Raw genomic sequence first — 22,890 nt, forward strand, 5'->3', positions numbered from 1 at the left:
TTGGATCTTAGCCCCGGGGAGACAGCACACTTCCCGAGACATCTTGTCAGGCCCACAGATCACTGCTTCTGTTCCCCTCAGTAGGGAATCCCCTATCACCACTACACGCCTCCTCTTAGGTCTGGTCGGGGTTCTTCCGTGAGCTGTCCGTTCCAAGGTCGCCTGCACATTCCCTGAAGACTGCCTTTGCTGCTCGTCTTCATATACCTGATCGACTGTAATGAGGGAGAGATCCTCAAATGGAGTCTGCTCTTCGTCTTCCATGCTAGGGGAAAGGACCTCAAAGCGATTGCGTATTTCTAAACAATCAGAGCGAACCCTGGGCCTCCTACTTCTTTGAGTCACGTTTCTCCATATATCTGGCTCCTGTGTTGGTGAATTAGCCTCCTTCTCAGGGGAGTCCCCTGTCTCCTCCTTGGTGGAGACAGTGTGCTCTGTTGCTTCCAAGAAGAGCTCCAGCTCTCTAATTCTTTGGAGCGTAGCTACACGTTCCTCCAGTTGCTGGACTTTGTCTTTTAAGAGGGCAATCAACATGCAATTGCTGCAGGTAAAGCTGCCTGCAACCTTTGGCAAGATGGCAAACATTGCGCAGGAACCACAGGCGACTGCAGCTGTTCCCTCACCCTCCATCTTGAGAAGGTGTCGTTGGGGGTGACTACAGCGGTCCTCCATCATAAAAAGCGTGAAGACAGGACAAATAAATCCCCCCAAATAAACCTATATCTCCCCCAACAAATGTTTGAGACTAGCTCCCCTAAATCTAAAAGATGGATCAAACTGACAAGCTCCTCCCACAGCTAATCCCCTACCTCAACAGAAGCCCTGCCCCCTCTGACCTTTGCACAGAGAAAGGTTTCTGATTTGATCCCAGAATGTCCCGCTTTCCTTTAGGATGTCCCTAATTTCATCAGAATAATGTTGGAGACTATGGTAGGATGACCCTATTTTCATTGGAAATGTTGGAGGGTATGGAGTTATCTGACCCTGAGCCATCTGAAGGCAGCTCTCCATACAGAAGTTTAATGTTTAATTATGTTTTTATATATGTTGGAAGCTGCCTGGTGTAACTGGGGCAACCCAGTGAGATGGATGGGGTTTAAATAGTAAAATTGTTGTTATGGAATAGGACACCCCTATTTTCATTGGAAAAATGTTGGAGGGCATGATGAATATTGTGAGGAGGAAACTGTCTTTAGAGTTTAGATATAAACAGAAAGTTGGAGAGCTGAGCTCAGATGATGATGATGAAAATTTATTATTTATATGCCGCTCATCCGACTAGGTTGCCCCAGCCACTTTGGGTGGCTTCCAACAAATTAAAAATATTAAGCACAGTAAAAAACCAAACATTAAAAACTTCCCTATACAGGGCTGCCTTCAGATGTCTTCTAAAAGTCAGATAGTATTTCCTTGACATCTGACACTCCCAGGGCCACAAGTGTTGGATTCAGACCACAGGCCTGGCCTGAAAGGGGTTTCTGTTGCCTCAGTGTAGTAACTTTGAGTCATAAAAATTCCATTCCTGCCTTTTGGTCAGAGCTTCTTCACAGATACAGCTGTATTCTGCTGCCCACACCCTTGGGCCTAGAAGAGGTACTTTGTCCTCAGCTTACTTTTTCTTTGGCCAAACCATTTTGCCAACTCATCAGCGCCATGTTTACTTGGGAGTAAATCCCACGGAACTCAGTAGGGCTTACTATAGATTAGGCATACATGGGACATGGACAATTTCTCTCTGATTCCTCCCTCCTCCTGGATATTTTTTTTTAAAGCAAGACCATGATGGGATAGTTTTTAAACCTTTGGGCCTGCTTTCAAGTAAAACATCTCTGGGCTTTTACAAGACATTTCTATCTGGAAAAGGAAACAAAGAAATCTAAATGCAACTAAAGTCTCCCTGTGCATTCCAGGTTCAAAACCAGGACTGACTGGAATGGCACAGTTTGACTTTGTGTTTTTAACACGCCTGGCTTCTATCACTGTCCTTTTGCGGGAGGCGTACGATTAACACAGCACCTATTGACTAAAATAAGCTTCTTGAGGGAAATGATCCGCCCACCCTGTAAAAATGTGTACTGGTTCTATAAGACTGAGTGGCAACAGAGGAAGCCATTTTGATGGTGGCAGCCATTTTGAATTTCCTGAAATCCAGTAAGCACTCCAGAGCAGGGAATGAAATAGAAATGAAATGGCATTCTCTCTCTCTCTCAACGGTTGGATATTCCAGGAGGAAGTGTTTCCTTCCACAGGGCAGAGTTGAACAATCGCATTTGCTACCACAGGGTGTAGCAGTGGCAGCCATCCTGGACGGCTTTAAAGAGGGGATTAGACAGTTTCATGGAAAACAAAAATATCAGGACCTATTTGTCATATTGGCTACATGCTGTCTCTAAAATCAAAAGTGGTACATCTCTGAATGCATCGGTGCCAACCCCCTGGGGCCCTGGGTGCCTGAGCACCCACCAAATTCCCCATGAATTTGGCTGGGCACCCACAAATTTCAGTTCCAGGGCCATGCATGCTGCATAGCACCCATGGCCTGATCCAGCAGACAGGCTCTTACATTCTTAATCCTGTGCTCAGTACCACATATTGGGTGTCTGTGTTTCTGCAGAATTACAAACCTGGATAAAGTTAGGAAGGCATGGAAATTACATGAGCATTTCAGAAGCAGCAGAGATTCCAGCAGATTAGGCTGCCTTGAATTAACATTTGCACGTTTTACAAATCTGAGACAGGGCAGAATTCAGGCTCCGAATATTACTTCTGAAAATTTAGAAATGTTCACGCTTTCTTTTTTTGACTTCCGACCATGAAGATCGGTTTATAAAACTGAAGCACTGTCGATTACTTTGTAGATAATAATATGCCAATTCAAATGCATTTTTAAAAGAAAGAAAAACAGATGGATCCAACGGTCTGCATAACTGGGAGCGTTGGAATACGTCATTTGTAGGGGAGAGAAATTTCAGTGCAACTATTTATATTGTAATCATCATCAATCTGAGGCAACAAAATTGGCAAGGCATGGTTATAATTGTTGGAAAATCTGCCTCATTTGTTTCTGCGCAGAAATAACATTGCCCCTGGTGAGTATTTGGCTTTGACTTTTCTTTTTTAAAAGGTATATAAGCAAATGGGACCTGCAATGAAATGTGATGTGGAGTGTCCCGGCATGGATTATTCTGGAAGGGGCATGGTTAGCTGGTCAGCCAGTCAGCCAGCCAGCCAGCTATTCCCCTTCTGGAATAATCCATTCCCTTCCCCTTCCTACACACTTTTCTATTTAACCCCTGCCCAATAGTTAGCATTCTACGTATCCAACTAAATTCTACTCAGAATAGACTCACTAAAATCAATAAACTTAGATTAGTTATGTTTCTTAACTTAAATGGTTCAAATCTGAGTATAATTACCATTAGCTACAACCAAAACTGTTCTCGTTGGGCTGTTTTGGAGTTCCTCCATATGTTGTCGTCCGTCCCCCCCACACTACTAACTTTTTGTGGGGTTACTTCTGCAAACCTTGCCACGTCCCTCTTTTGAATGGACGGCACTGTTTTGGCTGCAAAAGCAACGGCACTCATACCTGAAGGGAAGGGTATTGTTCATTTAATTTATAAATTTATAATTTTCACACCCTGGTGTTCCCCCTGAAGGAGTCCAGGATAGTGATGGCGACTTATTTTTGCAAGCCAATTTGATTTAGGATTTGCTCGGCATCCCCCCACCCCAAACTCATTTCAACTCTAAAAATCAAGAAGTATGCCAACCAACATTCTGGAGAGACATCGCTCACCTGTAACCATCTCTGTGGAAACAGGGCCATGTCTCTTGCGGCCTACGAGTCCATAAAGGCTGAACTTGTACTTCCGGGAAGGCGCTAGGTCATAGATGGTGACTTCCTGGGATCCTCCATCCACGGGCAGACTCTTCGGCTTGCCCTCAGCATCTTTATACTGGATCAAAAAGGAGTCAAAGGTCCCCGTGGGGACGTCCCAGGACAGGCGGGCAGAGTTCTCTTTGACGTCTGAGACGGAGAGCTGCCCCAAAGTGGGCTTCTCCAGGGCTGGTGCCGGGGCTGAAAAATGAACAAGAGGAGGAGAGGATGAGGGCGGCCGAACTCTTAAGAAGGAAAGAAGTAAGCGGATGGGAGAAAATACAATTATCCTAATCCCCAAGTATTTCTACCCAGAAGAAGTCTATTTTATTTCTTCAGTTTTTAATTCTTGCTGGGTTTTAATACTGTTTCATGATCTGTGTTCTATCTTACACAACCAAGCCTAATGCCACCTAATGACCAAACTGTATAATGACATTATCCATGAGCCCAGGGGACAGTGGACTGCGAGCAACTTGGCCTACAGTCCAGTCCCTCCTCTGGACTGGAGAAGTTTATTTCATGGTAGGTTTTCGGTTGCATTCATTAATTCATTGATTTCCAGATTTCTACACCACTATATTTTCAGAAAACTACCCACTGGTCTATAGGAGCCAGTGATGGCCGCCAGCTTGAATGGCTTTAAAAGAGGATTAGACAAATTCATGGAGGCAAGGCAATAATAATAATGATAATAATGATAAATATTATTAATTATACCCTGCCCATCTGGCTGGGTTTCCCCAGCCACTCTAGGAGGCTATCAACAGCTATCAACAGCTGTTAGCCATGATGGATATGCTCTGCCTTTCTTTGCTTCTGAATGCCAGTTACTGGAAATCGAAGGTAGGCAGAGTGCTGTTGTGCTCATATCTCACTTGCAGGCTTCCCACAGGCATCCGGTTGGCCACTATGAGAAGAGGATGGATGCTGGACTTCATGGGCCTTTGGTCTGATTCAGCAGGCTCATCTTATGTTCTTCAGTACACAGATATAGAATGTACAACACAGATCATAACACAGCACTGAAGCATTAATAATAAGAACTGAAAACTGTAGAAATAAAACAGATCAAGGCTGCATGGAAACAAACTGAGAAATGTGCTAAGAGGAAGGTACGCTTGGCAAATCCACACTGTGATCAACTCCTGCCCAGAAACCTATGTCCCCACTGTGGAAGGACGTGTGGGTCCAGAATTGGCCTCCACAGTCACTTATGGACTCATTGTTAAAACCGTGTTTATGGAAAACAATCTTACTCGGCTACGAGTGATCGCCGCTGGAGGAGGAGGAGGAGGAGGAGGAGGAGAAGAAGGAGGAGGAGGAGGAGGAAAAGAAGAAGAAGAACTATTGAAAGCACATCATGTCCCCCCAAGAAGCCTGGGGAATGTATAAGGCTGTTGGGAATTATAGCTCTGTGAGGGGTATACTATAGTTCCCAGAATACTGGAGGTGTGGAGATGTGCTTTAAAAGTAGGGTCTGTGCGCAGCCTAATTTGGGAAGGAGTTGGAAGGAAAGGGAGATTAACAATATAACACTGAAAGAACACGGGCACGTTGGGGCTTGATTCACTTTGATGGGAAGAGGATTCCAGGAAACTGGTGCCGCAATGCTAAAAGCAGGTGCTCAAGTCACAGCACACCACTGCAAGGCTGATCCCAGGGCAGTTTCCATCATATTAAAAAAATACAAAACCAAAATACACTATGTAAAATGTAACTAATTACTGCAGCAGTATAGAGGCTAATCAACATGGCAACTCTTACTAGGTAACCCTCTAGAATGGTTGTGGGGACCTCCTTCCCTCACACCTTAGGATTCAGTGCTGTCCGACCCCCATCCCACACCTAGCAAGCAGCTCATGATAAATAACCGTCAACATCTCAGAATCCTGCAAAGTGGAATGGAAAAAAAATGGTGTTTATCACACCAGAACAGAGAAGCGGGCTGCTGAACCCCAAAATACGTGTCTGGAAGAAATATGGGAGTTAGCGGGTTAGAAAACTTCCTGGTTTGTGTCAGAAATATTATAAGAGGTGTTATGAAGTCTTCTTTGTGCAGGTTCTGAAACAAAGTAAAGGAGGCCTAGAGAAAAGAAAGGTGATCACATATAGCTGGGTAAAAGAAGGTTGTGGCTCATGCCTAGAGCATCTCTTCTAAATGGAGAAGGTCCTTGGTCCGCTCCCTTGCATGGCTGGGATTGCCCACTGAAACCCTGGCGAGCTGTTGCGAGTCAGTGTAGGCAATACTGAGCTAGACAGAGCCATGGTCTGACTCTGCATATGGCAGCTTCCTCAATTCGGGGAGCCCAGAGCGATGTACCTGTGGATGTCTTTGTAGTTAGTGGAGGATTGTAGCTCCCATCAGGTTTCTCCCCACTTAACTCCAGTTCGTACTCCGTTCTGGGGGTCAAACCCATCACGGTGACGCTTCTCTCTGTCCCTGGTACTCTGATTTCCCCTGGTGGGGCACTGGATTTGGGGTCCCTGTACTGAAGGGAAAAGCTGCGGAAGGAACTGGGTGGGGCCGACCAAGTCACACGGAGACTGTCCGGAGAGATGTCCGTCACAGTCAGGTCCCGCAGTGGCACTTCAGGGCTTTTTGTGGTGAGTCTAGGGAAAGTTTGGGTCTTGGCAGCTGAAGGAGGTCCTGGAGCTGAAGAAAGAGAGATGTTGGGTGAGAAAATTGCAACCTCCTCCCCGGCTTTACTCCAACTAGCATACCTCCCCATTCCCTGGGCATGGAATAAGGAGTGAAAGGCATATTGACTACTGTAATGTACTCTATGGCAGTGGGCTGCCCTTGAAGGCTATGTGACGGCTTTAGCTAGTAAAGAATGTGGCAGTCCATATACTTAGGGCATGGGTCACTGATGGCACATCTCAAGTGGGCTCCAGGCCCTGTGCTATTTATTTATTTTATTTAACAAAATGTATATACCGCTTTAGGTTTTTTTGTAGGGCTGTGTGTTTTTTGTTTTCTTTTTTTGCAATGAGTGAGAGTATTTACACTAAACTCACCCTCCACTTTCACCATAGACCTAATTTGCCAAGAAAATTTGAATGAGGACAAATTTTATTAAGAATTACATGCCCAAACATACAGTAACTTTGTTTCAATTCTAATCAAGAATGCTGATTTCAGGGGAGAGCAGGGGCCAGTTCAATGGAGAAGTATGCTAGCCAAACCTGTATCACAGCTGACCCCATCAAGAAGAGGGGGTGAGAGAAGGGTTGTATCCTACAAAATAATCCCTTTAGCACAAGGACTTCCATCTGTGCAATGGGACTCCCTGTCCCTCCCCACTGGGGGAAAATGAGGCACATGGAGAGAGGAAAATAAGTCCCGTTACATGGGCAGAAGTCGTTGTGGTACCGGATAGAACTCCAATCATTTCCTCTATGGCACGGGTGTCAAACACAAGGCCCGCGGGCCGAATCCGGCCCGCCAGACCTCGTCATGTGGCCCGTGTAGCCGCCGCCGGCCGCCAGCCTTCACCTTTTATTCTCGATTTTTTTTTTTTTTACACAAGAAAGCCGCCTCTTCAGCGCATGCGTGGCAGCCTTCAAGCCAGAGAACGTCTGCCCTCTAGCGGCGCCGGCCGTTCTACACAGGAAACCTCCACTTTACATGTCCTTTACATAGTCCTACAGATACAACCGGCCCTTTGAGGGTGACCAAACTGCTGATGCGGCCCCCGATGAATTTGAGTTTGACACCCCTGCTCTATGGCCTCTTCACCCAGTCAGAGAGAGCACTTGCTTGAAAAAAACCACACGCGCACACCCCACTCAAATATCCCAGTTAATTTCAAGGTGAGCACATAGAGATGCTGAGCAGTGGATGGTGGGAACAGCAGCTACGTGAACTGGTTTGATGGGTGCGTGGTGGAAGCCAACATTGCTGCAAAAGAAAGTGTGTGATTGAGGGAGAAATCTTTCAGCCACACAGAAGCGACATGAAGGCGAGAGCTCGGGACGCCTCCTTCCTCCTTTGCCTGGAGGAAGAATAAAGCAGTTAAACACAAAGGTATCCAGAGACACTCTTGACCAAGGTCAGCACGTGACTGTAGCTGGGAAAAAGGTGCGCAATGGAAGATAAATAAATAAATCGCGTGACAGAGAAGAAGTAGTGCCAAAACAACATTTCGCAGAAACATAAAGTTCAGTGGAATTTCAAAATTCAAAAGGTGAAAAATTGTGAAGTTTAATTTTTTTGGGGGGGTGTCCCCCCTTTTATTTTAAAGAGAGAACTCTTTGGGTCTTCCTAATAAATATTCAAGACATAACCTTAAACTAAATACTTAGAACTAGATACAATAATCTGCCAGTGTGAGGTTGTGTTTAGAGCACTGGTGATCTAGGGCCTGTTGCTATATTTCAGTCTAACCTACCAAGCAGGGTTGTAGAGGATAAAAGGGAAGGTTTGGACAAAGCTGGTGTTTTAGACAGAAAAGCAGAATAAAAATGCAATGAAATACTTAAATCAAATCCTTCTCAGTCACCCTGTTTTCCTCTCCAAACATCATTTATATTTAGCATCATCCTTGACTGGGATCATCATAAACATTTTTATCAAGAAGTCTATAAATACTCCTTTGTTTGCAAGCAAATTCATAGGACAGGGGGTGCCCCTTGAGGCCTTGCTGGACTACAACTTGAATCATTCTGCCGGCCAGTGGCCATGCTGGTTGGGGCTCATGGGAGTTGGAGTCCAACCACAACTGTTTTTTGTTTGTTTGTTTTGTTTTGTTTTGTTTTGTTTTGTTTTTGGGTTTAGATCCCCTCCAAAGGCTATCGTAGTTTGGTTCACAGACATTCAGACAATCTTGTGGCAACACAGACAAGGAGCAAAGGCAAACACAGTGACTGCGAGAAGCAGTGTGTAGCACAAAAAAACAGACTGGACAAAATTCCGGGAGCTGCAAGTGATTGCGTTATTTGGATTCAGGAAGAAGAAGATAATTAGCTGGTGGACACTGTGACATTGGCGTGAAGAACGATACGAGTGAGGAAGTCAAGAAAGCTGTTGATTAGGAAAAAGAGAAAACAATTAGCAGGCCGCTGTCTGAACGACTTTCTGGAGCAGGGGTGGGGAACCTCAGGCCTGTGAGCGGAATGCGGCACTCTACCCTCCTCAATCTGGCCCTCAGAACTTTCCCAGGGCCACACTCACCCCAGGCCACAACCTTTGCCAGTCACGCTCCACCCTCTCTTCAAGTCTTTTCAACTAGCTGGAAGAGGTCCTTGAAATGTAATACAATGCCTCTTGCTCGTTTGGTCTGAGAATGGAGACTTAAAAAAACAAGGTTCCCCACTCCTGTTCTGGAGAATGCGAAAGCAACACATGTCTGGACGGCACACAGATTCAGTTTGGTGGCAACACAGACGAGGCATGTGATTGTATGATTACAGGCAAGAAGGAGATAGTGAACCACCCTGGGAGACGGACGTCCTACCCATCCTGGTACCTGTGGCGGTTAAAAAGGAGTATGACTTAGAGGAACGTCCTTTCAGCACCCCGTGGATTTCCACATGGTAGGTTGTGCCAGGATCCAATCCGGTGATAACTGCTCTGGAGGAATCTCCAGGCACCACCAGCTCCCCTACTTCTCCAGTCCCCGTATTGCGGTAGAGGATGACCACGTTGTCAGAGACCCCTCTCACGCTGTCCAGAGACACCTCAATGCTGCCCGAGGAGCTGCCTACTACCGCCGGCTTGGGATGGTCTGAGTGGGAGTAGCTGCCTCTCGCAGTTGGGGATTCTGTTTTCTGAAGCAGATCGTCAGTCTCTCTATCAAGCCGGTCCTTGAAACTCTCTATGACCTCCTCTGGCTTCCGGAGAATTAGATAGATGTATATGTCCCTGGCCACACTCTGTATGGTCCGGTTACCATGGAGAGGGAAGTTTATGGCGCGGAGGTAGCTCTCCAAACGCTCGAGGAGAGTCCCGTTGTACGGGGAGAGCTTGGTCGAGATGTTCTCTGTCATTTTCTTCATGAAAAGCTCCTTAGCTTTGGCGACGTTGGACGGGCTACGGCCTGGCTGCGGCCTGTTGCCCGGCTGACCAGCTCCAGGCCCAGAGGAGGAAGAGTCAGGCCTTCGGTGGGAAGAAGAGGGGGGTGGTGTGGAGTACTGGCGGACTGGCTGGCTCGGAGCTGGCGCTGGTGGGATCAAAAATTGAGGCAGTTACAGCAAAGGAGGGGATGAAAGTGAGCTGTGGAGATGGGATGCATGTGAAGTGGTAAATCAATTGCAGAGGTAGATCCCCAATTGGTAAGAAAATCCCTGGTTTCCCACCCATCCACCCCTTCTGAAGCAGCCTGCAATGGAGTTGGCACCCCACAGAAGAGACATGCGCGCTGCTGACCCCTTCTTGGGAACCTTCCTTCAAGCTCTCACATCATCTGCAATAAAAGCGAGGCAGTTAGTTTGAGCTCTCCTCAGAAATCACCCTTGTAGCCCTTTCCGTCTGTTGGATCTCCAGAGACCTGTGAGCTGTAAAGAGAAGGGGCTGTGGGAGAGAAAGGGACGCCATCTTCTGACCACTGCAGCTGTCGAAAGGAAATAATGAGATGGTAATAATACTTGGATAGAAAAGACATGGGGAAAAGGTTATGGTGAAAGATGAGAGGCACTGAATGTGGGCAGTTTCATATTCATCTTGCAGTTACCCTTCGGCACGCAGTTTCCTACTGGGATGCTGTCTCCAGGACACCCTCCACACCCCAATTCCCCTTAAAGAGTCCACCTTCTCACTGCCATTATTGCTCACTGTGGCTGTCCTCCTTGCTCACTGTTCTTCCCACCGGCCTGCCTGTGAGGTTAAGACCCAACGAGCAAGCAGGCAGCGGCAGCCTTTGCCCCCCCCCCCAGGGATGGCTGTTGGGACTGGTGCCCTTTGGGACTAGTAGGGTGGAAGGCAGGGAAGCCCAACAGTAGGCGGAGCCATAGCCAATGACAGGCAAGAGCCAGAGCCAATGGCAAGTGGAGCCAACTAGTCCTAGCTTTGCCTCCATCCTCCTTCCTGCTGAGCTGAGTTTTTCAAGGGGCATTGCTGGGCTTAAAGGAGAAGGAAGGTGACAGCCAGGGCTTACCCCCTGGACTGGTTTTAAGAAAGAAGGTGGGCAGTTGGGCACTGGCTGAGGGCAGAATGAGGTTGGTGGGGTGGTGCCTCAGTTGCCCTAAGTTGGTGGGGTGGTGCCTCAATTGCTGAGCCTCCTTTTCACCACCATTGTTGTCTAGGCTGGAGACAGATGAACATGCAGGCCTCGTCCATGTGGTGTTCTCCTCCAACTGCTGCTGTCCCGCACTTTCTCCCCCCTAAACCCAGAGATTCCTCATGCTTTGAAAATCCAAACAGGAGAGCTGCATCGATCGCATAGGGAATCTCCAAATTTAGGGAGGAGAAAACGGGCGACTGCAGAAGTTGGAGGAGAACGACGTGGGGGATTCAAAGGAGACACAAGAGGTTCACGTTCCACATTAAGCTAAGGTATGAGCAGATCCCTAGTCCTAGCAAGGAGTTAGGAAGTAACAATGGAGAATCGCTGGGCCTAGGCATACATTTGTTGAGTTTTGTTATGACCATTTCTTCCATTTCACCATGAGGTTTTAGTCCTTTATCAAAATTGGGAGAATTGTAGATTTCGAAAGATAGCTGAGTTTCAGTTCATGCACTTATTTCAGAAAGCTGAGAATGTCAGCTTCACATTTTAATGCAAACCTGCCTCCTTTGCTCATCCTGAACCATCCTTCTCCCTTAATCTCTTGCCACGTGGCATAACCTGTAGCCCCATAAGCTCACCTGCTGGCCTCACATGTGGATTGATTTGCATGTTAGGGAAGCAGATGGCATAGACTATGAAACCCAGTCCTGTTTTCCTATCAGTCTTGTACTAGAGGTATCAAGCACTTAGTGGGGGCATCCCATTAGGTTGCAGAACTGAAAACAGGAGTGGGAGTGGGTCAGTCGGAAGAGCGCTCTGCTTCCCTTTGACTTTGCTGCGTTCTGGATCTCAAACTGTTTCAGGAAGTGTGTATTAGGTAGGTCTTCCTTTCGGTACAAATTGAATCTCTCCCGCATCCCCAGCTGAGACAAGGGGCAACCCCAGCTCCCAGCCATCACTCCCAGGGCCCTACCAGTAGTGCTGACGATGATGCTGGTGGCTCGGCTGTTCTCGCCGCTCTGGCGGGCGAACATGGTGATGCGGTATCGGGTGCTGCTCTCCAGCTCATCCAGGGTGACGCTTTCAGGTGCTGCAGGCAGTTCCACACGCTTCACGGCCTGGGCGGGCCGAGAGGCAACCAGAGGCACGTAGCTCAGGATGTAGCCATCAGGGCGAGAAGCTGGCGGTTCCCACTCCAGGGTCATGGAGTTTTCTGTCACCTGCGACGACTGCAGACCACGTGGAGGAGCTACTCCTGGGAGGGGGAAGGGGAGATGTACATAGCACACAAGGCACTGAAATGAGACAGGAGGACACTTAGAGGCAGCAGGAGCTTGTGCGGAATGAAAGTAGCAGGGAGGGAGCAGAGGCAGGCCGCTTTAAAACTGAGGACTAGAACCTTGATTTGTTGGCGCAGGGTGTAACAGGAACTACAGGTGCTTAGTTCTATTCGAAACTTACAACCGGATAGCGTAATGCTGGTGGTCAACAGAAGAGGTTTAAAGACTGTCTCAAGGCAAATATAAAAAAAAATGCAGTGTAAACACCAACAATTGAGAAACACTGACCTGTGGGCGTTCCAATTGGAGAACAGCCTTTACCAAAGGTGTCATGGACTTTGAAGACGCTCAAACTCAGGACGAAAGGGGGAAACGTGCTAAGAGGAAGACATATTTGGCAAACCCTCACCATGATCGACTCCCACCCGGAAACCTATATCCCCACTGTGGAAGGATGTGCGGATCCAGAATTGGCCTCCACAGTCACTAACCGTCTCACTATTAAAACCGTGTTCATGGAAGACAATCTTACTTGGCTATGAGTGATCACCAAAGAAGAAGTGCAGTTGAGGATATGATATGCAGGGAAAGGTGGTATAAGAACATAAGAGAAGCTCTGCAGCTGCATCAGGCCAAGGGCCCATCATGCTCTGGCATCATGTTCTCGCAGTGCCAAAAGGAATCCTGAAAGCAGGACCAGCACTTCTCTCGACACTGGAGATTCGGAGGCATGTTGGCTGTGACAGTGGAGGCAGGACATAGCCATTGCGGTTAGCAGCCACAGAGGCCATTTTAGGATAGCGCGACCAGTTTGGCTGCACTGGGCACCACGCTGCAGAATGGAGCATGAGAGGCAGCAGCGGCAAATTTGGGCACCACTGAAATGTGACAGCCCAAAGTCTGCCACTGGTAGCCACTTGGAGCCTTTACCCTCCATGAATTAGACTGCATTCGCACACTAGTGCATCCTGTTTCCAAACGTTCCACTATCTGCTAATTTCTGCATTGTAGCTTAGCTTTCACACAATGAAAAGGCCACTTCCAGAAGTGTAGCAGAATATTGTGGGTGATCTTGGGTGTCCCTGCCTCTCTGCCTATGGATAAAAGGGGAAGAGGGAGAACAAGAGGAAAGGTGGGTTATAAGGTGGTGCAGTGCATTTGGTCAGTGCCTCTGGCTGTTAACCGGAAAGTTGCTGGTTTGAGCCCACCCTGGGAAGGCTGTGGGCAAAAAGATTCCTGCGTTGCAGGGAGTTGGGCTAGGTGACCCACACGATCCCTCCCAACTACAATTCTATGATTCTCGTCATCAATGCCCCACAGAGAGTAATTTAGACTGGAGATGGGCACTCCTAAAGCTGAACTGGGAACAGGCTGCAAGGGCGGAGACGGGCAAAAGATATGATGATGATGATGATGATGATGATGATGATGATAATAATATATTATTTATACCCCACCCATCTGGCTGAGTTTCCCCAGCCACTCTGGGTGGCTCCCAATCAAGTGTTAAAAAGAGAAACACACTGCTCCAGGCTACATACGTGTACGCACGGTCTGGGTGACGGGGGGTCCATAGCGCTGCCCCTTTTCTGCCCGGACAGTGACAGTGTATTCCTCTCCCGGCGTCAGCCCTCTGCGTTCAAAGCCTGTTTCCGTCCCAGACAGACGTACTGATTCACCTGCCTGCTGATCCCGCTGCACATCAGAGGAGAACGGCGCTGAGTAACTTTTCGGCACCAGAAGGAAACACCCCAAAACGCAACGTCCGGCAGTGCCCGGTTGTGTTTATACACACACGCAGATTAAAGCTTTCTGAGTCAGCTGCCACCGCCACATCTAGCGGTAGCGAATGTCATATTTCAACCACGCACAGCGTGAAGAAGTCCTTTCTGTCACTCCTGAATCTCTCACAACCTGGGTTCACTGGATGGCACTCTAGTGTTAAGAGAGACCTCAACACCAGCCCAAGATATTATGCTGCTTGAGACAAAATGGTGCGCCCCTAGCCCACTTACAGAAACCAGCCGGAGGGGCAACTGGATCTTACTTCAGCACGAATCATAGGGCAGTACCCTCCACCACAACTGAGGGCAGCAAGCTAGCTTAGTTGTCACAGTGCGAGCTGCATAGCGCATCCAGCTCTTTCCTCCAACATCTCACCTCATCGTCTGCCTCATGAAGTGGCTGCCTCACTCTAGCTAATGTTAGGGCCGGCCCTGATATACCTCTATTCCCCCTCCTTCCATACACCATTCACAATTTTTCTAGCCAAATGAATGAAGCCCCCTGCTCGAAGACCCACCCTTACAATCTCCACCCTTCCCCGCTTTCCGTGGAAGCACATTGTCCCAAAGAGTGGTTGCTTACTGTGGGTTTCACGTGAATTTCATACGCATCCACAGATACTTCCGGGCGGTTCCACTCCAAGCGGAAGGACGTCTCATCTCGATTTTTCACATGGATGCCAATGGATGGAATCTCTGTTCAGGTCAAGAGCAAGAGAAGAGTGGTGGGGAGGCAGAAAAGAGTCGAAAACCAAATTTATCTCCATCCTTCTTTTAACACTCACCCTCCCCAGCGTGTCCCCCAAAAGCGCATTGATCTGAACCCCAGCAAGATAAAAGCTCTGATGCCTAGGGTGGCTAGAACTTGCATGCCATTTGCATATGCAATTATACAGCATGTGTATAGATGCAAATTTAGGGGAGGGGAATAATAAAAAGGAAAAATAATATATCACACCACAGCAGGAAAGACTGTGATCGGGTGACCAGAGTGCCTGACTATGATAATTAAGATGATTTTATTCACGAATTACGTTCACCTCAAGGTGATTTATGTACACACCATTAAAAAGCATTGTTTAAAAAACAAAACAACAAAAACCTCAATACAGATTTAAAAACCAATATAATAATAATAATAATGATAATAATAATAATAATAATAATAATAATAATAATAATAATAATTGCTTGCGCTTCACCCCAATATCCCAGGGCGGGTCACAACAATTTAAAATGAAACATTAAAAGCAGACATTTTTTTAAATGAATGTAAATGTAATGATTTTTTTAAAAAAATGTATAATTATTAAAAAATTACAATCACAAAAAATAGTGTGGATGAACACCTAAACGAAATAAAAATGAGCACTAAATCAGAGACCTTTTCATACTGGATGTAAAAGCTTGTTTGGTATGCTGCCTACCATTGATGTACAAGATAACTATTCCCTTATGAAAAACAAAGGCTTCCTCTCCCTTACATGGTTGGCAAGCATCAGGGTTTGACCTGAAGTGCCTGAGGAACTTGCAAAATAGCCTGAGGGCAAGAGAAGCTAACCCAACACCCTGAGCCACTGGGCCACAGTGATTTCGTCTTGAGGTGTTTCCTACCTACCTATGGAACAGTCTTCTCCCGAATAACCGTCATGACAGATGCACACTCCGTTCTGGCACTCCCCGCGGCCACTGCAGTCCTCCGGACATGCCAGTTGCCCGCAGTCCGGCCCGGTATACCCCTTGTGGCAGGCGCACACGGCTCCTTTCAGGCAGCGGCCTCTCTGGTTGCAGTCGTTGGGGCAGGCCTTGGTTCCACAGGCTGGGCCCGTGAAGCCAGGCTCACAGACGCACCGCCCGTTGTGGCACTCTCCCCGCCGGTTGCAGTTGCTGGGGCAGGCTCGGCTCCCGCAGTCGGGCCCGGAGTAACCAGGGTCGCACACGCACTGCCCATCCACACATCGGCCACGACCTTGGCAGTCCTGTGGACAGGCCGGGTCGGCACAGGAAGGTCCAGAGTAGCCAGGGAAGCAGGCACAGCGCCCGTCCACGCAGCGCCCTTGGTCGTTGCAGTCGTCTGGGCAGGAAGGCGGCTCCTCGCAGCGGGCACCGGAGTAGCCGGGGCGGCACTGGCAGCGCCCGTTCGCGCACTTGCCACGCTGGGGGCCGCCACAGCCACCTGGGCAGGTTGGCTCGGCACAGGTGGGGCCACTCCAGCCTGCCTCGCATTCGCACAGGCAGCGGGAGAGGTCGAAGGAACCATGGTTCGAGCATAAGGTTCGGGTGTCCGTCTGGCCTGGGTGAGGGGCGAGAGAAAGTAGGAAAGGGAAGAAGGGGGTCAGGGATTGAAAGCCAGGCCACACCTAACCATCTTGTGGGTTTCTTTATTTGCACGTACAGTCATGCCTTGGTTCGTGAATGGAATCCGTTTCAGAAGTCTGTTTGACTTCTGAAAATGTTCGAAACCAAGGTGTGGCTTCCGATTGGTTGCAGGAGCTTGCTGCACTCAATCAGAAGTCGCGTTGGATGTTCGGGTTCAAAAGAACAGTCACAAACCGGAACACTTCCGGGTTTGTGGCGTTCGGGAGCCAAAATGTTTGAGTCACAAAGCGTTCGAGAACCAAGGTACGACTGTATTGCCTATATATCACGCCTGCCAGGAGTGAGCCACCAGTAACTGTGCAAGTTGGAGTTAACTCTTTATTAGCAAAAACACAATAGAAACAGGAGGGTCAGTCCTAATGAGCACAGCAGCTCATCTCCAGTAGGCCTTGCCCCATGAAGCAGTTGCTAAGACTGAAAGTTCCTGCCTCCTCACAGCTGCCCAAGTCCCATCCTCTCCAGGGTTTTTGTCCAAGCAATCAGAGACTGCGCTTGTGTGAAGCCAACCTCTCCTCTGCCCTTTTCATGCCTCTTCTGGTTCTGGAAGACCAGAGGGGAGGAGAGCTTGTTGCAGCAGGAGTGGGAGACACCTGTGACTCTTTACCAGCCTGACTCATCTATGACCTCCCTCCTGCTTCAACTTCTGCCTCTCATTCTGGACATTGCCACAGAGTCTCCCAGCTCACCAAACATCTGCTACATCTTCATCTTCTGACACCTCCTCCTCCCAGTCTTCTCCCTCTGACCACTCATCAGTGTCCCACACCACTCCCCAGGCTCTGAGTCTTCTTCCCTTGGAAGAAACTGTAGTGGCTTACAGGGTTCTCTCCCACCCAAATTTCATCCCCACAAGAACCCTGCGAGGTAGGTTTCCTTGTGCCCCAGGGAGGTCACTTCGGTGCTGCATACCCTCTCCAAGGCCTTACCTGTACTAGCCTGGGAACTGCTGGTCGCAGGGCAGCAGCCTCCCCCAGCCTGGCAGGTGTCTCGCAGTGACCGCACTTCATTCTCTAGTGCCTGCAGCCGTCTCAAGAGGTCCTGGGTGTCCTCAGTTCCAGGTGGGCACCCACAGGACTGCTGGGGCAGGTTGATGCGGTGAGTGAAGACCACATGCTCCTGGTCTGGCCCTTCCAGCGTGTGCTCGTACAGACCCCCTCCTCTGGAGGAGCCAGGAGGGCCCAGCGCCTCTTGGGGTGCAGAGGAGGATCCCTCATCCTCGGTGCCATCTCCTTTCAGCTTTATCGTGTAGATATGAGAGAAAACGGTAGCGTTGGAGGGGATGACCCGGTGGGGCACATGCGCCTCCCAAGAGGTCCCCAGCCAGAAGAGGAACAGAAGGAAGGGCATGGGTCTTGGTTGTCTCCCCATGCTCTGGACCTGTGAGGGAAATGGCAACAAAAAAAGATGGATGGATGAGGGCCGACAAAATGGATCTGAAGGTGCATTCGGTTGTGTGGAATATTGCATCTGTTTTCCTGATTACAATGGAAGTACTTCTGTCCTATTTTCTAATATTCCTTTCACACTCTGCCAGAGAGCTAGCAATAAATCACAGAGATTATGTGATGCTAACTCTTTGTTAAGAGAAACAAGGCCTGCTCACGGTTGCCTGGCCTAATGAGCACAGCAATTCTTCTCAGTAGTTTTTGTCCTTATGAGGCAGTTGTGGAGGCTGAAGATCTCCTCCTTCCCACAGTTCCATAAGTCTGTTCCTCCCAGGTCTATACCAAGCAATCTGAGACTATGCCAGCACACCTGTCTCTGCTCCTAAACGGCCTCGGCCCAATATACCTGAAGTAGTGTCTCCACCCCCATTGTTCAGTCTGGACTCTGAGGGCCAGCTCCGAGGGCCTTCTGGCGGTTCCCTCACTGCAAGAAGTGAGGTTACAGGGAAGCAGGCAGAGGGCTTTCTCGGTAGTGGCGCCTGCCCTGTGGAATGCCCTCCCATCAGATGTCAAGGAAATAAACAACTATCTGACTTTTAGAAGACATCTGAAGGCAACCCTGTATAGGGAAGTTTTTAATATTTGATGTTTTATTGTGTTTTTAATATTCTATTGGGAGCTGCCCAGAGGGGTGGGGTATAAATAATAATTATTTTTATTATAAAGAACCGTATGCCACTCCAAAGTCTCTCATTCTGTCACTGTCATGGCCACTGGCTTAGAGCTGGTGAGAATTTTAGACCAGCATACCTTTCCGAAGGACCGAAGGTATTCTCAGTCCCTGTTCTGCATGATTTGGACAGTTCTGCATTTAGCTGCATGCAATGGCCACTCCCTTGTCTACTCTGGCGAGAGGCGTCTGATAAGGTCAACTGCTCCCTACAAAGGTTGATGCCATAATTTTTTTCTGCCTCCACTGTTTCTGGGAATAGCAGGCAGGCAGAGAGCTGTTGGATCATGTCCATCTTGTGTCTGGTTGGCTATGGTGAGAACAGGATGCTGTAATAGATTTAGGGGTTGCCAACTTTAATAAAATATTTGTGGGCCCAGGTAAGGCCTCCCCCCTCATGGGCACACCCATACCATTTGAATGGCAATGCCCATCAACATTAAGGTAAAGGGACCCCTGACCATTAGGTCCAGTCATGACCGACTCTGGGATTGTGGCGCTCATCTCGCTTTATTGGCCGAGGGAGCTGGCGTACAGCTTCCGGGTCATGTGGCCAGCATGACTAAGCCGCTTCTGGTGAACCAGAGCAGTGCACGGAAACACCGTTTATCTTCCCGCCAGAGCGGTACCTATTTATCTACTTGCACTTTGATGTGCTTTTGAACTGCTAGGTGGGCAGGAGCAGGGACCAAGCAACGGGAGCTCACCCCATCGCAGGGATTCGAACCGCCAACCTTCTGATTGCCAAGTCCTAGGCTCTGTGGTTTAACCTACAGCGCCCATCAACATTGGGGGGCCCCTAATTTTATTGAAGCCCCTAGAAGTTGGCTGAGAGAGAGTGGCTTGCTTCAGACCACTTTTTATAATTGAGGCGAAATTTGAACCATGGACCTCCTCATTCACTGCTCAACTTCTTGGCTGCCCGCTACACCGCATCAGCTTTCATGTAATAGCCAAGAGGGGGGATGGTGCTTTTGGCCAAAGCTACATTAGGAAAACATAATTGTCCGACAATGGGTTACCCACAGTTCAAAATATGTGTTTGTTTAAGGTTCGTTCTTTATTGGCTAGTCTTCAGCCAAAGCTCTCAGGGTGGCTCAGGAAGATTAAAAACAAAATTAAGTCAGCAAACAGCAGAGCTGATAGAAGCTCCAACCTTGAAACATTCGGCATAAAATGTTCCTTGGTAGCCACAGTGTGTGAAAGGGAAATGGGTGCGCAATGAATGACGCATGACTGCTTAGTAGGGGAAAGGATGGAGCTCAGGGGTAGGGCATCCAATCTGCATGCAGAAGGTCCCATCTCTAGGCACGGCTGGGTTTCTGCCTGAAACCCTGGAGAATCACTGCCAGTCAGTGTGGACAATTCTGAGCTAGATGGACCAGTGGCTCTGACTCAGTATAAGGGAGTTTCTTGTGTTCCTGTGCCATAACTCTCCCTCTCTGAGCACTTATTCAGACTTCCGCTTATCACACTGCTTTCCACAGGGGAAAACCACTCTTTAGTGCTCCGTCGGAGTAAATGGTGATGCAGATTTTCTCCGTAGAGGCATTTGCTCCAGTTTAGCACTAAAGAGCAGGTTTTCCCTGGGAAGGGAGAGGGGAAAGGGGAAAGCTGCTGGGATCCAAGTCTAGTAAGTGCGAAAACCTCCCATGCTTTCTAAAGGCACAGGAACAAGCGGATGTGAGGACAAACCCTCAATTTCAATCACAGGGCAGCTACATCCAAGCCAGGTTCGAACCCACAGAGCGTTGAACGCACCATGTATTTAAGCTCTCATGCACCTGCTGTTTCTTGTAACCTGTCGCTCGCCTTATGTGCCAATCTGATTTATACATCAAAGCCTTGGGCAGAACTGGAGTTGTGAGTTTGATGAATTTTCATGGATGAATTGCTGGGGAAATGTGGAAAAAATGAGGGATTGGGGGAAATGGCTTTTGACTGATTTATCCACCCCTAAGTTAAAGCTATGGTTTCCCCAGTAGTGATGTATGGAAGTGAGAGCTGGACCATAAAGAAGACTGATCGCCGAAGAATTGATGCTTTTGAATTATGGTGCTGGAGGAGACTCTTGAGAGTCCCATGGACTGCAAGAAGATCAAACCTATCCATTCTTAAGGAAATCAGCCCTGAGTGCTCACTGGAAGGACAGATCCTGAAGCTGAGACTCCAATACTTTGGCCACCTCATGAGAAGAGAAGACTCCCTGCAAAATACCCTGATGTTGGGAAAGATGGAGGGCACAAGGAGAAGGGGACGACAGAGGACGAGACGGTTGGACAGTGTTCTCGAAGCTGACCAAACTGCGGGAGGCAGTGGAAGACAGGAGTGCCTGGTGTGCTCTGGTCCATGGGGTCACGAAGAGTCGGACACGACTAAACGACTAAACAACAACAACAAATATAACCCCATTTAATTAAAAGGGGGGAGGATACCCAGAAGACAAAATTAAAGGTTTTTTGTTTTTAAGGGAAAGTGATTAACCAGGAACAACCAGCCAGCCAACAGTAGCTGTTCTCAGTAAATAAAAACAACTGTGAAGTTCAGGAAAATTCTTGTCTGTTGACACGTGTTAAAACCTCTTTCTCTCTTACACACACACACACACACACAGGCTGTTCCTTGATGCAACCTCGGTTGGAGAAACCCCCCAAAAGGGGTGTTTTTCTCGCCTGCTCCTGCAGCAGCACAACCACTGGATTTTTTTAAAAAACAACAACTAGGGAATTGTGGCACAATGCGGATATCTCCAATCGCATTGATGTGGACAGCAGGAATGCAAAACAGAGGCATGACAGGGAACCCATAGCGCTCGCCAAAGCCAGGGAGTTGGGAAGCAGGAACAGCAGTGCACGGCAGGGGGAGGGGGGGGACGGAAGGACAAGCCACGGAGTGCTGTGAAATGCAAGCAGAGACGTGGCCAGGAGTCAGATATGGTGGAGGAAGCTGGCAGGGTAGACGGGGAGAAACGGATTAGATAAGAGTGGGCCAGGACAGACAGAGGGAGCTCAATCTTATCCTTAAAGCTTCCTTGTGACAACAGTCTGCAGCACAGCCGTGGATTGACCTGCCTCCAGAGGTTGTGGGATTTCCTTACTTCTAGCCGCCTGGGCCTCAAACTCCTGGATCCAACACTGTCCCCCCCCCCCAAATACTTTTTATTGCTTTTTCATAGCAACAACAAATAAAACAAATACTTTTACATTCAAAAATTTGTATGTCTTCTTATTTACCCTGCTCCTTATTGCGCCCGGACTTCCTTCCATCCCTTCAATGGTTTTCATCTTTTCTTACAGTTTCTTATTTACACTCCATCCATATCACAAGATTTACATTAATCCTGCTACAGTTTTTAAATTCTTACAATTACTCCGTATATATTCAACAAATTTACTCCAATCCTTTTCGAACTTTGCTTCTTTTTGGTTCCGGATCTTATAAGTGAATTTTGCCAATTCTATGTATTCAAACATTTTTGTCTGCCACTCCATTAAAGTTGGGATTTCTTGGGATTTCCATTTCTGAGCCACTAAGATTCTAGCGGCGGTCGTTGCGTACATGAATAGTTTGTAATCTTCCTTTTATCCCGTTATCCTTAGCAAAAATGCTTCTGGTTTCTTTGGGAACGTGTATTTAAATATTTTTTTCATTTCGTTATATATCATGTCCCAATATTTTTTCATTTTTTCACACGTCCACCACATGTGGAAAAATTCACCATCTTTTGTTTTACATTTCCATCACATTTTATTAACTACTCTATACATTTTTGCTAGTTTAACCAGGGTGATATACCAACAGTACATCATTTTCATTAAATTTACTTCAACACTGTCAATGGCCTTGGTGGCTAGGACTGCCTATTTCCAGCTATGACTGTCTCACCACCGACGTCCCATATTGCACAGAAATGAATTGGCCCCTGTACTCCAGGTTCTGGGTAGCTACCAAATTGGATTAGTGCAATGCGCTCTATGTGGGTCCAAAATCTAGCAGCCAGATTACTGGGTGGGGTTCCATTTAGAATTTGCTGATTTAATGGTTGCCCGTTTCCCCCCAGGCCCAGTTCAAGGTGCTTACATTAATGTTTAAAGCCCTAAATGATTTAGGCCAGGCATCCTTAAACTCAGCCCTCCAGATGTTTTGGGACTACAACTCCCATCATCCCTAGCTAACAGGACCAGTGGTCAGAGATGATGGGAATTGTAGTCCCAAAACATCTGGAGGGCCAAGTTTGGGGATGCCTGACTTAGGCCCTCAATTCCTGAAAGACCACCTTCTTC

General features: G+C 48.0%; 1 protein-coding gene across 6 annotated transcripts in view; it reads right to left on the reverse strand.

Moving 5' to 3' along the window:
• The window catches only part of TNXB (tenascin XB), a 125,521-nt gene that overhangs the window by 64,402 nt on the left and 38,229 nt on the right, over positions 1-22,890 (reverse strand). For 5 of the 6 annotated variants that reach the window (XM_053379057.1, XM_053379058.1, XM_053379056.1 and 2 more), the window contains exons 2-8: positions 17,419-17,869; positions 15,732-16,406; positions 14,697-14,809; positions 13,871-14,024; positions 12,023-12,304; positions 6,204-6,536; positions 3,800-4,081 (exon numbers count right to left, since the gene is read on the reverse strand). In XM_053379057.1, coding sequence (XP_053235032.1) covers positions 3,800-4,081; positions 6,204-6,536; positions 12,023-12,304; positions 13,871-14,024; positions 14,697-14,809; positions 15,732-16,406; positions 17,419-17,860 — 2,281 coding nt within the window. In that variant the 5' untranslated portion in view covers positions 17,861-17,869. The remainder of the gene's footprint in view (positions 1-3,799; positions 4,082-6,203; positions 6,537-12,022; positions 12,305-13,870; positions 14,025-14,696; positions 14,810-15,731; positions 16,407-17,418; positions 17,870-22,890) is intronic. The other variant, XM_053379059.1, reaches the window with a different exon arrangement.

The sequence above is a fragment of the Podarcis raffonei genome, chromosome 2 (assembly GCF_027172205.1).
Source record: "Podarcis raffonei isolate rPodRaf1 chromosome 2, rPodRaf1.pri, whole genome shotgun sequence".
Classification (NCBI taxonomy): domain Eukaryota; kingdom Metazoa; phylum Chordata; class Lepidosauria; order Squamata; family Lacertidae; genus Podarcis; species Podarcis raffonei.